The 13,657-nt window shown below is 47.6% G+C and overlaps 1 protein-coding gene across 8 annotated transcripts in view; it reads left to right on the top strand.

The window, feature by feature from the left end:
* The window catches only part of mast2 (microtubule associated serine/threonine kinase 2), an 86,269-nt gene that overhangs the window by 32,154 nt on the left and 40,458 nt on the right, over positions 1–13,657 (top strand). Inside the window, exon 1 of one of the 8 annotated variants that reach the window (XM_046391436.1) lies at positions 5,768–5,918. The exons of the other annotated variants lie outside the window; for them this stretch is intronic. Within the exon in view, the coding sequence (XP_046247392.1) occupies positions 5,880–5,918 (39 nt within the window). The 5' untranslated portion in view covers positions 5,768–5,879. Of the gene's footprint in view, positions 1–5,767; positions 5,919–13,657 lie in introns of those variants that run through there. 8 annotated transcript variants of the gene reach the window in all.

Below are 13,657 nucleotides of genomic sequence, written 5' to 3'. Positions count from 1 at the left end.
GTTTTCCTGCTTGCCTGCTTGCCTGCCTGTCTGCCTGTCTGCCTGCCTGCCTGCCTGAATGTCTGTCTGCCTGCCAGCCTGTCTGCCTGCTGGTGTTGGGTGAGGTTTCACTTCCTCCATGAAGTCCTGACATGTTGTCTTTGTGTGTGGTGACCTCGTGCTGACTGAATAGCTAACATGTGAAGGACCGTGAAAACTAGTCTTTTCTTGAGGTCAGGACTGGGACGCAGGATTTTAACCATGGAGTCATAGAAGCTGGATTTGAAGGTGAAAATGGGTCACAGCCCTCGTCTTCGTCTTCAGTTTGTCCTCCTCCTCTTCCTCCTTCGGTGTGAAGCTCAGCGTTTTCTTATCCTCCCCGTGATGGAGGAAAAGCTTTACGCAGCACTGTGTCCTTTTCATGCCCTCCTCCTCCTCCTATTCTTCCTTTTTTTTTCTCCTTCTCCTCCTCTTCTTTCTTCTCCTCTTCTCCCTTCAACTCCTCCTCCCCCTCTTCTTCCTCCTCCTCCCCTCCTCTAAAGCTTTGATCTGGCTTGAGCTTCGGATCTTTGACAAAAGACCAGAACGCTGAACTCACCTTACACAGTGTGAAAACGCTCGACTGACGTGTGCTCGCCAGGCGGTTTGAAGCTTGGATTCTGCTTGTGTCCTCTCTGCAGCTTCACGTGTTCTGGTGGACAGTCGTCATTAGAACGTGTTTCAAACATGAACATCATGTCATGATAGGAAATGCAAAATGACTTGATGTGACATAACTGAGACGTTGTTCGCTGTGTGTCCCTCTGCCCCAGACGTGACGCCTGACAGAGCTGAAACTTTATGGGATAACTTTGTCTACAATCATTTTTGCTCCCATGATGCTTAGCTTCTTACACAAAGCAATACTGGCTGCCTGGATGATGAGCAGAGGAAGCAGTGGGACTGGAGACTCAAGACTTGCGATTATGGCAGGTGTGTGTGTGTGTGTGTGTGTGTGTGTGTGTGTTTGACACACAGAGTGATCCAACAGTTTCTTCTGCTGTCGTGGATGGACTCGACTAACTGCGCTCTCATCAGGGCTTCGTCAGCCCAGAACAAACGCTGTCATGTTTAATGCATTCAGGCTGCTGAGGAGTCTGAGGAAGCTGATACACACACACACACACACACACACACACCCGTCAGCACAATACAAAGACAAACACGCACACTCACCTCAGCTGTCGACTCAACACACCTCATGTTTTTTCATGTTCACCCTGGACTGTTCACTTCTGTCTGCTGTTCTCTCAAGCTCAGAACCTTTAAAACATTTCCATGGTTACAATGGTTAGCTGTGTGTGTGTGTGTGTGTGTGTGTGTGTGTGTGTGTGTGTGTGTTGGCCGCAGGACTGTCAGGTAGTGGAGAGTCCATCTGACACAGTGTGGACGACAGCAGTCTGTGTGTTTCAGTGTGAGACTGACAGTTGGTTGGTGACTGTGAGTCAGTTAGCGTCTGTGGTTTGAATCCTGCTCAGGAGTTTGTCATTAAACAACCAAACTGTGTATTCAAATGTGTACGATGGTCTGAGTATGAAGATAGATAGACAGATTGATAGACAGATGAAGCTGTGCGTCAGATTCTTACAGCAGCTGTGCAGCCAATCACAGTGTGCTTTAAAACAATGTCAGTATTCTTATTCACATGCCTTTTTCACAAAGCACCTTTGCAAAAAGTTTTCAGTGTGGCACCAAAAGTTCAAAGAGAGATGATTTTCATAAGGAGTTAATTTGCAGATTGTTTTCCAGATTATCCCTTTCATGATGTGGCAGTGATAAAAGTAGTTACAGCTCAGTCTGAACATGAACACTCACAAGGGAACATAAAATACTTCAACATGTGTTTTACAAGAGAAATGATGTAAACTCAGCAGTAAGCTTCTGTATCGCCCCCTGGAGGCTGGCTGCAGTACGGTCATAAACTCAAAGATGGTTTCCGTCGTTTTTGCTAGTTCTTATCACGCTGATGTTTGCTCACGTGTTTGCTTTTCTGATCGGTTTGGGTGGGAAGTCGATCCTGCGGCTCCGCCTCCCGATCACTCCTGCACAGACTTTGGCTCCAGATGACATCACCAGAACAAGATGGGACGTATCAGGGAGACTTTGACTTCACCTTTGCAAATTGGATTTTATAATGTGTTGTTCTTCCACACAGTACTGTGTGTGTGTGTGTGTGTGTGTGTTCTGGCCTCTCTGTACAGAGATATTGGATTCTATCTTAAGCCTTCACCAGTCAGAGGTCACCTGTTTCCATACGGTCATATGCAACCGAATGTTACTCTGGAATGTGAAACAATAACATGCCAGCGACGTCCAGTACAAACTCTGAGTGTGTGAGAGTGTCTGAGTGTGTGTGAATGTGTGTGTGTGTGTGTGTGTGTGAGAGTGTGAGGGAGCTCACCTCATGACCATGTGACCCCTTCAGGAGGTGGAGCACTGTGCTGTGCAGTCTGAGATGTCTTTGTGTCTCCTCACACATGAACTTGTTATTCAGAGTTTAAGAAAACCAAATGAATAAACCTGATGTTCCTGTCAAGACAAGGAAAAGAAAGCACAAATCAGAGTCATATCTCATTATTTATATGATTTTTTCTAAATATTTTTTATTTAAATATTTTTTTCTATTTATTATGTTTGAGAACATGAAAGCAGAAAGAACAAAGTGATTTTAGGAGATTTTTGTAGTTTTGAATGTAGTATCTTTGCAGATTTGGTGTTTAATTTGCCTTGTTGGTGCCGTTACGCAAAAGATTTTTGAGAGGAATTTGAGACAAAGCAGACAAAGAAATGAAGTGAAAATCTTGTGATGTGAGCGGTCTGCTGATGGACTGTCCAGCCCGAGTGTCCTCGGGTGAAGACTTGCTGAAGGTCAGCGAACTGGGTCTCTGCTTTTGACAGGGTTCACGTAGCCTGACGCTGTCAGCTAAAAACAGACCTGCCACAGTCTGAGTGTCAGGCTGCTCCAGCAGGGAGGTCAGAGAAACAAGTTGTTGTTGTGAGGCTCACAATAGCAGAAAGAAAATGCTGCTCTTGGCAGTTCTTCATCGACAGGAAGAGTCGGGGCCACTGCTTCAATTAACCTCGAGCAGAGACATGAAACAGAGCAGGAACAGGCTTTTGCTTTGATTAGCCGTGTGCGCAGCAGATGAGAAAAGCCTTTTCTTCTTATCTCTCACATCTCTCCCTGTCGCTCCAGATGAAAATAACAGAACGCAGTGCCTCCTGTGTCTGTCTCCATCAGCTGTTAAAAGTCACAATAAAATCCTGTTCATCATTTTCCCTCAGACTTCACTCAGAGGGGAAGTGGAAGGTTTGTGGCGATGGTGAACAACCGGCCTGTGTGAACATTCCTCTGTGTGGCCCCTGTGGCCTTTGCTCTCATTAACGCAGAGGCTCAGACCAGGCGCCGGGGGCCCTGTTGTCCTCCCTGGGAGAGACACACAGCATGTTGGACAGTGACAGCAGACTGTGTCCTTCTCCCTCATCCCTGCAGCCTCGGTGTATCTCTGTGTGAGTCATCAGTGCTTCTCTGTGTGGAGCGTAGGAGGACACCAAGCACTCCGCCCTCTCCACTTCCCTTTCTGTCTGCTCTTCTGTTTGCTGCACAGGAGGCTCATTGGTTAAAAATAGTCTCGTGGCTGGCGGACATCATCTGTGGTCCTGTCTTTATTCAGATGGAGCACTGAGGACAGTCTGAGACACCGACTGAGACAGAGCAGTGGATATCTAAAGACCTCTGACCGTCTTTATTGATAATCTGACTTCTGTTCAGTGAATGAATGTCGGAAAACAGATGAGACGTCTCCGTCCTGATGTCGTAGAACCCAGGATGAACAAATCCATTCTGCTGTCCAAAACACTTTCACTTTACAATGAGACAATATTTTAAATATTTAGCTCCTTTACTTCCAATCACATGTGCTCCCTGTGGCCAAAAGTTTGTGGACACACCTGTCCAAGTAAATTGTGTGTGTTCTTTTGGTCTGGGTTTGTCCCAAGTGGAGTGAGATGATGTCCTCGAGCACAAAGCAGCTCCACAAACAAACCAGACCTGAACCTCATCAAACACCTCTGTTGACCTGGAACTTGACTGTGAGTCAGACCTGATCACCATCATCAGAATGGAGGCTGTGTACAGCGATCACATTCAGGTGGACTGTTGGTGTGTCCACCGTCACATTTGAGAGCGAGTGAATGTTAAACAAGGGACCTGCTTCACTTTGAATTCATTATGTTGAATAAGTAATCACCCAAAGCCTCTGATCAGTGCACTCATGATTAATTCATCCGTTCACCGTGTGTGTGTGTGTGTGTGTGCTGTGAACACACCCTTTTGTTTTGCTTAGAGCGAGCAAGGCTGAGGCGGCTGACACACAGTGCAGAGGAGTGAGGGAGGGGGGAGGTGAGGGGGGGAGGCGGAGCTTGTCCTCCTTCCATTCATCGCCTGCACATTCTGTGTCTTCTGCTGGTGCCTGATTGGCTGGCTGTGCAGGGAGAGAGAGAGAGAGTGATGAAAGAAGAGGGAAGGAGTCGGAGCATGTGAGCATACTGACACATAAGACAGCAAAGAAAGCACCGACAGAAGAGACGGGATTTGAAGAAGGATCTGCTCTGAGCCTGCATCTGTGGTCCTCTCAGAGGGAGGAAAACCGTCTCCCCTTGTGTTCCAGCTGTCAGCTGCACCGGATCTCCTCCTCCCTGCAGCCTCCGGAACAACACCAAACACTGAGAGATGAAGGAGAGGACGGCGGAGACGGAGAGATGACAGGCTGGAGTGGAGTCCACAGTGTGTGTGTGGGAGTCCCTGAGCTTCTGCCGGCTTTAACCAGATTGAATCTGTCCTGGCCGGTTGGCATGGAGATGGATGCGAGGTGCCTCCTCGCTCAGTGGACCGCTGCTAGCAAACACACAAGCCCTTGTCTTCTGTGTGTCGCCAGGCGAGTCCAGCAGCTCTGAGTGTGGGCAGCGTGTGCTGTTGTTTTTTGGGTTCCCCTTCTCTCTCTCTTTGTCTTGTCTTTGTCCCTCTGTGGACTCATCAGTCCACGCTCTGCCTGTCTGTCAGCTCCTGTGTGTGATTTCAGGTCCTCGTTCGAGACTCTGGTGCCTTCTTCGTTTATGTTTTGCCTTCCTTCAGTCCTCTTCTTGCTCCCTCCCTCCCTCCCTCCACCCCCGGAGGGCTCATTGTCATCATTAATTTCTATTGTGAGTGTCCCATGAATAATGGAGGCGGTGGAGTGGTCTCTGGACTAGCGCCTTAGGGGTGGGAGCGTACGAAAAAGGACGAGAGAATGGATGGTTAGAGAACAGAGAAGAAGATCTGAGCGCTGGAGAAGAGGCTCTGCATGAGAGAGGAGGGGCGTGTCCAGCGCTGAGTCGATGAATGGAAGAGCAGCCGGCGGAGCTCAGGAACAACACGTGTGCTGATGACGAAGTCCGGACCGACGACGTCTTCGTCTTCAACCAGCTGCGATAAACAAAAGGGATGAAGGAGGGACAGACGAACATGTGATGCTCTCATCAGAAGACTGCTTTTCATTTTCTGGGATTTTTTTGGAGAGATTCAGAGATGACCATATGGAATATCCCTGAAGCCTGGGGTCTTGAGCCACTTTAATTAGAAACTCGAACAAATGTCTTTTGAAGTGAATGAACTCATTCAGAGACTTTTTACAGACGTGGAAATCAGCCGAGGCCTCTGTTGAAAATATAGGATCGTCTGCTTGGGACCTCGATGTTGTTGACAACTGATGGACAAGGAGGCAAAAATGTAACATCCTCCATGTGGACGGACTCCTTAGAAAGTGCCTGAACTTTTCTGCTTTGTCAAAACAAAACCAAAAAGAGCCTGACTTGACAGAATCATGGATGACTCCAGTATTCTGCGGCGCAGGGGACTCCAGGTAAGAACCAGATTGTGATTCAGGAGTGGAGCTGAGGAGGTCAGAGGTCACGCACTGAGGTTTGACTTGGAGCGACTGAGTCTGTGAAGGGTTAAAGGAAAGAATGTGGACACATTCAGCAGGATTTCTGTGAGGTTTGTTGTTGTTGAGCCATTGTTCCAGCAGTCGCACTCATTCAGCCTGTCACGTTTCAGCAGACCGACCCAGTTCCTCTCTGCTGGTAACCAGTAAATGACACCACAGCCCACTGAGCAGAACGACACACGTGTCATGTTTATATCCGACCAGTCAAAATATCAACCTTTAAACTAAAAGGAACATTAGAGTTGTTGCGTTATGCTGTCAGAGTGGTGTGAAAATCGCCTGAATGAGGATTGCGTCACCATATTTATTCAAGAAAAGGCATTTAAATCAGTTTGTTTCAGTCACTGATAAACCACTGCTGCTTTTCTCTCTTCCATGTAGCTGAAAACTAAACGTTAATGTTTGAACTGTTTGAACGATGAAACGGTCGGAGGATATTACTTTGGACTCTTTGAGCACATTTTTAACCATTTTGTATATTTTTTCATACATGAATATCACTAGAATATCAATTATTCAAACATATAATCAGTGTTGTAGAGAAAAGACACAAAGTTTCCAAGTCATCTCACTATCTAATTCACAACAAGTTTTGTGTCTCTGCATGTTGACTTCTGTTCTAATCCTGTGACTTTCTTGAAAGGTTTGTGGTTTGCTGTGGGACACTCGAGTAACTCAGTATTTCAAGGAGAATGTGAGAAAGCAGCACATTTATCAGACACTGTCGTCCCAGTTTCAGGGTTTCTGTAGGGGCTCAGGGAGTGTTGAGTCAGCACACCCCGTCTCCCCCCTCCTCCCTCATCCACCCCGAGGCAGGGTGGGTATGTTGGAGCTCAGCACTCAGCCTGAGATAACCTCCTTCCCATCACACTCTGAAGCCGTCAGGAGACAACAGGACTGAAGGATGAGCCTGCTGACACACAGCGCTCTACATACAGTATTTACAGTGTTTTAAATAGATCGTGTGGAGACGGAGTTGGCCTCCAATCAGGACACCAGCCGGAGAGAGATGACCTGGATTTGCTGAGATTCCAGGACTTTGTTGCACCTGTCCTATTTCAGGCTTTAATTGCCAGATAATGTGATAGTTTCTATATTTTCACAAAATAGAACAAACTCTCTATGTCTCGCTTCAGCTTAACTTGTGTTCTGTCTTTAAAGCAAAGCAACGAGCACCATTAGGACTGACGGGAAGGTATTTTAAAATATATTCTCTCTACCTTTAATGTGACCAGGGAGAGGAAACGGGGAAAGAGATCGGGCCTCGAATGGAGCCCTGAGGAACACCACAGATGGTTGATGTGTGTGTGTTTGGACAGATGATCATTTTATCTGGTCAACATGAACTGTCAACTATAAAACTGTCTCCTTGTTTGTGTCTGGGCTGGTTGCGAGGGCACGCATGTTTCTGTGAACCTCTTTATATGGTTGGATGCCAGGCAAACGATACAGTCAGCTGGACAGATTTCAAACGCAACCAGAAGTCTGAAACCTTGGGCCTGGCAGCCTGCAGTGCTGTCGTCACTTAGCTGCTCTGAGAGCCTCACTGGTAGAGGAGGAGCTAAGTTTGTCCAGAGGGGGCGCCAGAGGAAAGGCAACGTGGTCATTAAAAACAAAGAGTTGGTTCTTTGGGGATCAGGAACACCATCAGTTAATTGCTTGGCATTTCGGGCTGTTATATTTCTGTTTTATGGCCAGAAGGTCAGGCGGTCAACTAAATCACCATCCGGAGTCCATAAATGTCTGGAGCAGCTTTCACAGAGATTAGCCTGTTAGTTCTCAAGATGAGTTATCATGCATCTGAGTTTTGAATCCAGCACTAAAGCCTGATGAGAGAAGTTCAGGAGAGGTAAAGTGATTTAGCTTCTGGAGTTCACGAATGTCCAAAAAAAGCCAGTGGCTGTTAGTGCTGGAAACACTCACAGTGAATCAATTTGTGGGTCAACAGAAAATGTAATCTGTCAGACTGATAATTTATCTCAAAACCTTTTTCCATCTTCTCCAGTGTGATGCTTTTAAGTTGAGTAATGACTGTTTTTGTTAAAGGATCAGTGAAATACTCTGTAGCTGCCAGTGTTGGTGAGATACCTTACTGTGGGCAGGAAGGGGTGGACAGATGCATGGATGAGTGGGCTGATCAGAACCGCTGTACTCGGGACTTGTCTGTGATAGAACACTGACAGAGCAGACAAACCTACATGTGTAAGCAGCGTCTGTCTGTGCTGGAGGACTGAGGACCTGTCAGGTCACACGTCCTCTGATTAGCTCTTGGATCAGATAGCACATAGGCTGAGGTCAGAGGTCATTGCTCCATCAGGACTCCATCAGGACTCCATGAGGCTGCTGGGATGCTGGGGACAATCGATGGAGGACCAAACAGGCTGCAGAAGTCCACTGCTTGACCTCTGCTGTAAGAGCTGGTAAAGAGAAAAGGGTTGAGGGTTCAGGCTGGTCCTAACAACTCAGTTTTTTTCAAGATGACACTCACTAGTATGGTGGGCTTAAGTGTCTGCAGCAGCATGAACACGTGTCCACAAGGTCATGTATGATGCTTTGTTTTTACTGAGACACTGTGGATGAACACGTGTGATTGATCAGCATCACCTGCTCAGTGCCCGTCTAATATGGACCCTGTCACGATGAAACAAACCTTTAAGAAACCCGAGCAAACGTTTCTGTGTTCAGCAGAACAGGAAATCCTTCGACTGCACGGAGGAATTGAACTCATGCTGTGGCTTTTGTTCAGCTTTTCTACATGAAGCCAGTTGGAGTTCAGAATCAGAGTCAGAATCAGAATTCCTTTATTAATCCCTGGAGGGAAATTCTTGTTTCTACAGACATTGCACATGCAGTATTCCCGACCAAGAAAGGAGAAAAGTGCAGAGTATAAAAAATAGGATCAACAATAAAGATAGGATAAACAAAAACTAAAATCTCAAAGTACAGGTATTTACAAAAACTGTATTCAAATTTTTTAAGAAAATTTAAAATGCAGGTATGTACATGTGTAGAAAAACAATATATACATTGTATATATAAAGTATGTGTGTCCGTCACAGTGCTGAGTTTAACAGTTTGATGGCGACAGGCAGGAATGATTTCCTGTGTCGCTCTGTGGTGCATCATGGGAGTCAGAGTCTGTTGCTGAACGAGCTCCTGTAGCTGATCGGCACATTGTGGAGAGGGTGAGAGGGAAAGTCCAGTATCGTCCTTATTTTGGACAACCTCCTCCTCTCAGACACCACTGTCAGAGAGTCCAGTTCCTCTCCCACAACATGGTGGCCTTCTTAATGATTCTATTGAGTCTGTTAGTGTCCCTCACCCTCAGGCAGCTGCCCCAGCAGACAGCAGCATATGTGATGGCACTGGACACCACCGACTCATAGAACATCCTCAGCATCGGCCTGCAGATGTTGAAGGACCTCAGCCACCTCAGAAAGTAGAGGCAGCTCTGGCCCTTTCTGTAGACCATGTCCACGTTCTTGCACCAGTCTAGTTTGTGGTCTAAGTACACCCCCAGGTATTTGTACTCCTCCACCACCTCCACAGTGTCCCCTTTGATGTTGATAGGGGTCACTGGAGCCTTGGTCCTCCTCAGGTCCACCACCAGTTCCTTGGTCTTTGTCTCATTGAGCTGTAGGTGGTTTTTCCCGCTCCATGTGACAAAGTTGTCCACTACCGTCCTGCACTCTCTCTCATCCCCTCCAGTAATACACCCAACCACTGCAGAGTTGTCAGAAAATTTCTGAAGATGGCAGGACTCTGTGCAGTGCGTAAAGTCTGTGGTGTAGATCGTAAAGGGGAAGGGAGAGCATCCACCTGCATCGCTGTCAGCTTCTCCGCCAGCAGAGCCGGCCTGATGGTGTCAAACGCTCTCAAGAAATCAAAGAATATGATTCTCACAGTGCTTGCCGGCTTGTCCAGGTGAGTGTAGACTCTGTTCAGCAGGTAGATGATGGCATCGTCCGCTCCAAGGCGGGGCTGGTAGGCGAACTGAAGGGGATCCTGAAGTGGTTGGACCATGGGCCGGAGCTGTTCCAGGACGAGTCTTTCCAGGGTCTTCATGATGTGTGACGTCAGGGCCACAGGCCTGTAGTCCTTGGGGTCGCTGGGACGCGGCGTCTTCGGGACAGGAACGAGGCATGACGTCTTCCACACCATGGGGACCCTCTGAAGACTCAGACTCAGGTTGAAGACATGATGGAGTACTCCGCTTAGCTGGGGGGCACAGGCTTTCAGGACCCTGGGGCCAAAGAGTTGAACTGAATGCTTCAGATCACAGCTCCCTTTGAATAAAGTTATCAGTTGACCTTCATAGTCCTGCTGACATTCTTGTTCTTCTCTCTAAGCTTTGTTTGTTTGCTGATCTCGATCAGTTCAGGCCGCCCAGCTGGAGCTGTGCTCCGCCCCCTGCTGTAACGTATGGCGGAGTAACATGTAGTGCCAGCTCACTGTTTCACTCCTGCACCATACACAAAATATACAGAAACAACACAGCGCTCAAAGGGTGAGGACTGAGTCTGTGTGTGTGTCGCTGCTGTGTGAGGGGCAGGATTAGTGCTGCCACTCTGAAACAAAAGCCTGTCTGTTCGGACTCTCTGTTAAATCCAGTCTTTATCGAAGCTCTGTGCTGACATCAGCCTGTCTGCCTACCAGGATATCAGGTGGCAAATGCTTCCATCCCACATCCCCGTCGTATGGATTTAGAGTCTTCTCCTGAATACTCTGCTCGCTCAAATTTCATGGAAATGAAATGCAAGCAGGTTTTCTGATTTCTGTATTCTTGAGGGACTCATTTTTGTGCTGCATTCAGTGGATCATCCAGACTGATGGCGACACACTTTCTGTTCCTGTTCAGCTGTTATTTGCATGTTGTCAGTCAGTCCCGTGGGCATCATGAATGCATTGCACTGCATCGAGGTGAAGTCAGGAATAGATGAAAGTTTTCTGAGTTATTGAAGCTGCTCTCTCCAGGTGAGGGTGAAGCCGAGTGAATTTCAGACTGAGTGGGAGTCTTTTTGTCTCTGCTGCCTGTTACTGAACCAGCGAAGCACGGGAAGTTTCACTGACTGACGGCACAGCCACACGCACAAAGTTTCTGCTTCTTCCTGCGCCTGTAGGCTGGTGCCATGTTGGAGAAAGCAGAGCACAGCAGTCCTTATAACTGATCGAACGCTCAAAGCAGTTGTTGCTGTGTCTCGTGCAGTCGGGGGAGCCTCCTTCTTCCTCTGTAGCTGACTGTTTGGCTGCAGATGAACCTTTGGGTTTTGGACTGCTGGTTGGACATGACTATTTACCGCAGTTTAAAGTGACTTATTAATCCCACAGTGACCAACCAGACCACCTGCACTCTTACAGTGTTGTCTCCACTCGGTTGAGGCTCTTCTTTCTTTTTACTGTTCTCATTCTGTCTCTTTTAATCATACGCTATATTGGCCATACATTATAATGGTGCCCAGTGGCTGTCAGGTCCTTCCTCTCCTCCTCCTCCAGCCACAGTTGACTGCTCTCCCTCCTTCACTGTCAGCCTTGTGAAATATTGATAACCCTGAGGTACCCAGGCGGAAACAAATTTCACTTTTCCTTCTGTGGCTTTAACCCCTGAATGCTCCGTCTGCTCTCAGACTTGCAGAAGCTCAGCAGCTCGGGGTAATCTTGTCTCCTGGCACAGACATGTTGTCAAAGCATATTGTGGTGAGGAATTCAAAATAGGTGAGTGTGTGTCTGTACAAAAGAGAGATTTAACAAGCCCCGAAGGGAGGAAAAAACAGATGAGGCTAATGGACGGCAAAATCCAGCCAATTAAGAGCAAACAGGCAAATCTTCTTTATGGATTAGGCGTTATTAAAAGTGTTGGGTTCACTGGGAACGGACCACAGACCTGCCACAGCTCCTCTGGGAGCGTTCACAAGTGTTCCTGTGTGTGTGTGTGTGAGAGTGATGGCGTGTCCGCGGGTGCTCTGGACTAATGAGGAAGCAGGCAGGGACGGGAAGTCTCTGGCCTGCAGACGCTCGCTCAGCTGGTACGGTCTGAAGTTGAATATTATCAAGGAGACCAATGAGATGTCCTCAGAGCTCAAGCAGGTAGGATTCAGGACGTCATCTTTTAACTATCATCCTCACATTTCAGCTTCACAGTTACCAGTCCTGCTCAGAAGTTACATGTGAAGCATTTTATTATGTTTGCCCACAGTTTGGTGAACGTCACCTAGAATGTGCTGACAGCTGCTGTGCTGCTGTCCATCATCACATGGTCCCTCTGAGTTGAGCTTAAATCCTGCAAAAACATTCAGTCCTGCTCTACTAGGTCAGACATTTTTAAATGATACCGAGCCCTAAGCCTGCTCAAAAGTCTGCCAGTGGAGGGAGGCCACCTGATTACAGTCAGACAGCAATGGATTGCGGAGTGTGTTGTGTTATGACACATACAAATGTTGTTTACAGCGTCCTTACAGCAAATTCAACGTGAGGCCACAGTGTAAATTTCATCAAAAAGTTTGGTCATCTGCTTTCATAGCCACTTTTTCCGCAATGTAAACCAGTTTCTAATGTCCTTCAATTCGCGCTGACTGCTGGCTGCTGCGACCTCCAGGTTATTGAGGTGAGTTTATGTGAAGGGCAGCCGAACGTGCCAGCTCCAGGGCCTGACTGAATGCACTCTGCTACTTTGCACTTCTGACGGGCCGACGGCCCGAGCAGGTCCGGCTCGAGTGAGTTTCCTGAAGCAACCAGAGAAACTGTGTGTTCCCAGCAGTTGATTTTTATTTTTATCTGTTTTTCTGCTCCGCATGGTGAGTCGATATTCTGCTGCTGTTAAGCGGACTGGAGCTTGTGACCGCGTCCGTGTTCTGCTGAATTCCCTGCAGCTGCTGCTTATCAGGAGCACAGAAAATCAGCTGCTGTGGCTGACAGTGCAGGGAGCAGTTAATGGACTGCATGCGTGTGATCTGTGGCAGCATCCTGATAAGCTGTCAATAACGCAGACGTACAGAGGAAGTGACGGAGTGTTCAGTGCTGTCGACTGTGAGGAGCTCTGTGACTATCAGGGATGGAGCTGCAGGTTGTTATCAACATCACCTTGTCTCATGAAGTGTTCAGAACAATAGATTTCTTGTAGAAGTGTCTGTTTATTGTCAGTCTGTCAGTAGAGTCTGATCTGAATCTTAGTGATGAAATACTTTGTCCCTCACAAATGATCCTTGACCGAGGTATCGACCTGATTCCACTCCTTTCCACTCTTCAATCTTTTGGGTCAAGAAGGAGAAGAATCAGCTTTATTGACAGTATATATATTTTTACATACACACACGACATGTCGGTGAAATTACATGCAGTGAAACACACACAGGAGCAGTGGGCAGCACCAAGCGCCCGGGGAGCATATTGGGGGGTTAAGTGCCTTGCTCAAGGGCACATCAGCCGGCTAATGGAGGGGGGGAGCATTTGTTGCATTAATCACTCCACCACATCCAAATTTTTCCTGCCCGTCCGGTGAGGGAATCGAACCGGTGACCCTCCGATCACAAGCCGCTTCTCCAACCTCTAGGCCACGGCTGCCCCCAACTCCGACCTTCAAAGTTATGTTTGGCTGCAGGCTGAGGCATCGGACTCTGAAAATTACAGAGAGGATGCCTACAGAGAGACCTTTCAGATTT

This window comes from Scatophagus argus, chromosome 6, assembly GCF_020382885.2.
Source record: "Scatophagus argus isolate fScaArg1 chromosome 6, fScaArg1.pri, whole genome shotgun sequence".
Lineage (NCBI taxonomy): Eukaryota > Metazoa > Chordata > Actinopteri > Scatophagidae > Scatophagus > Scatophagus argus.
Note: the sequence above shows the minus strand (reverse complement) of the source record. Positions and strands in the feature narration are given on the sequence as shown.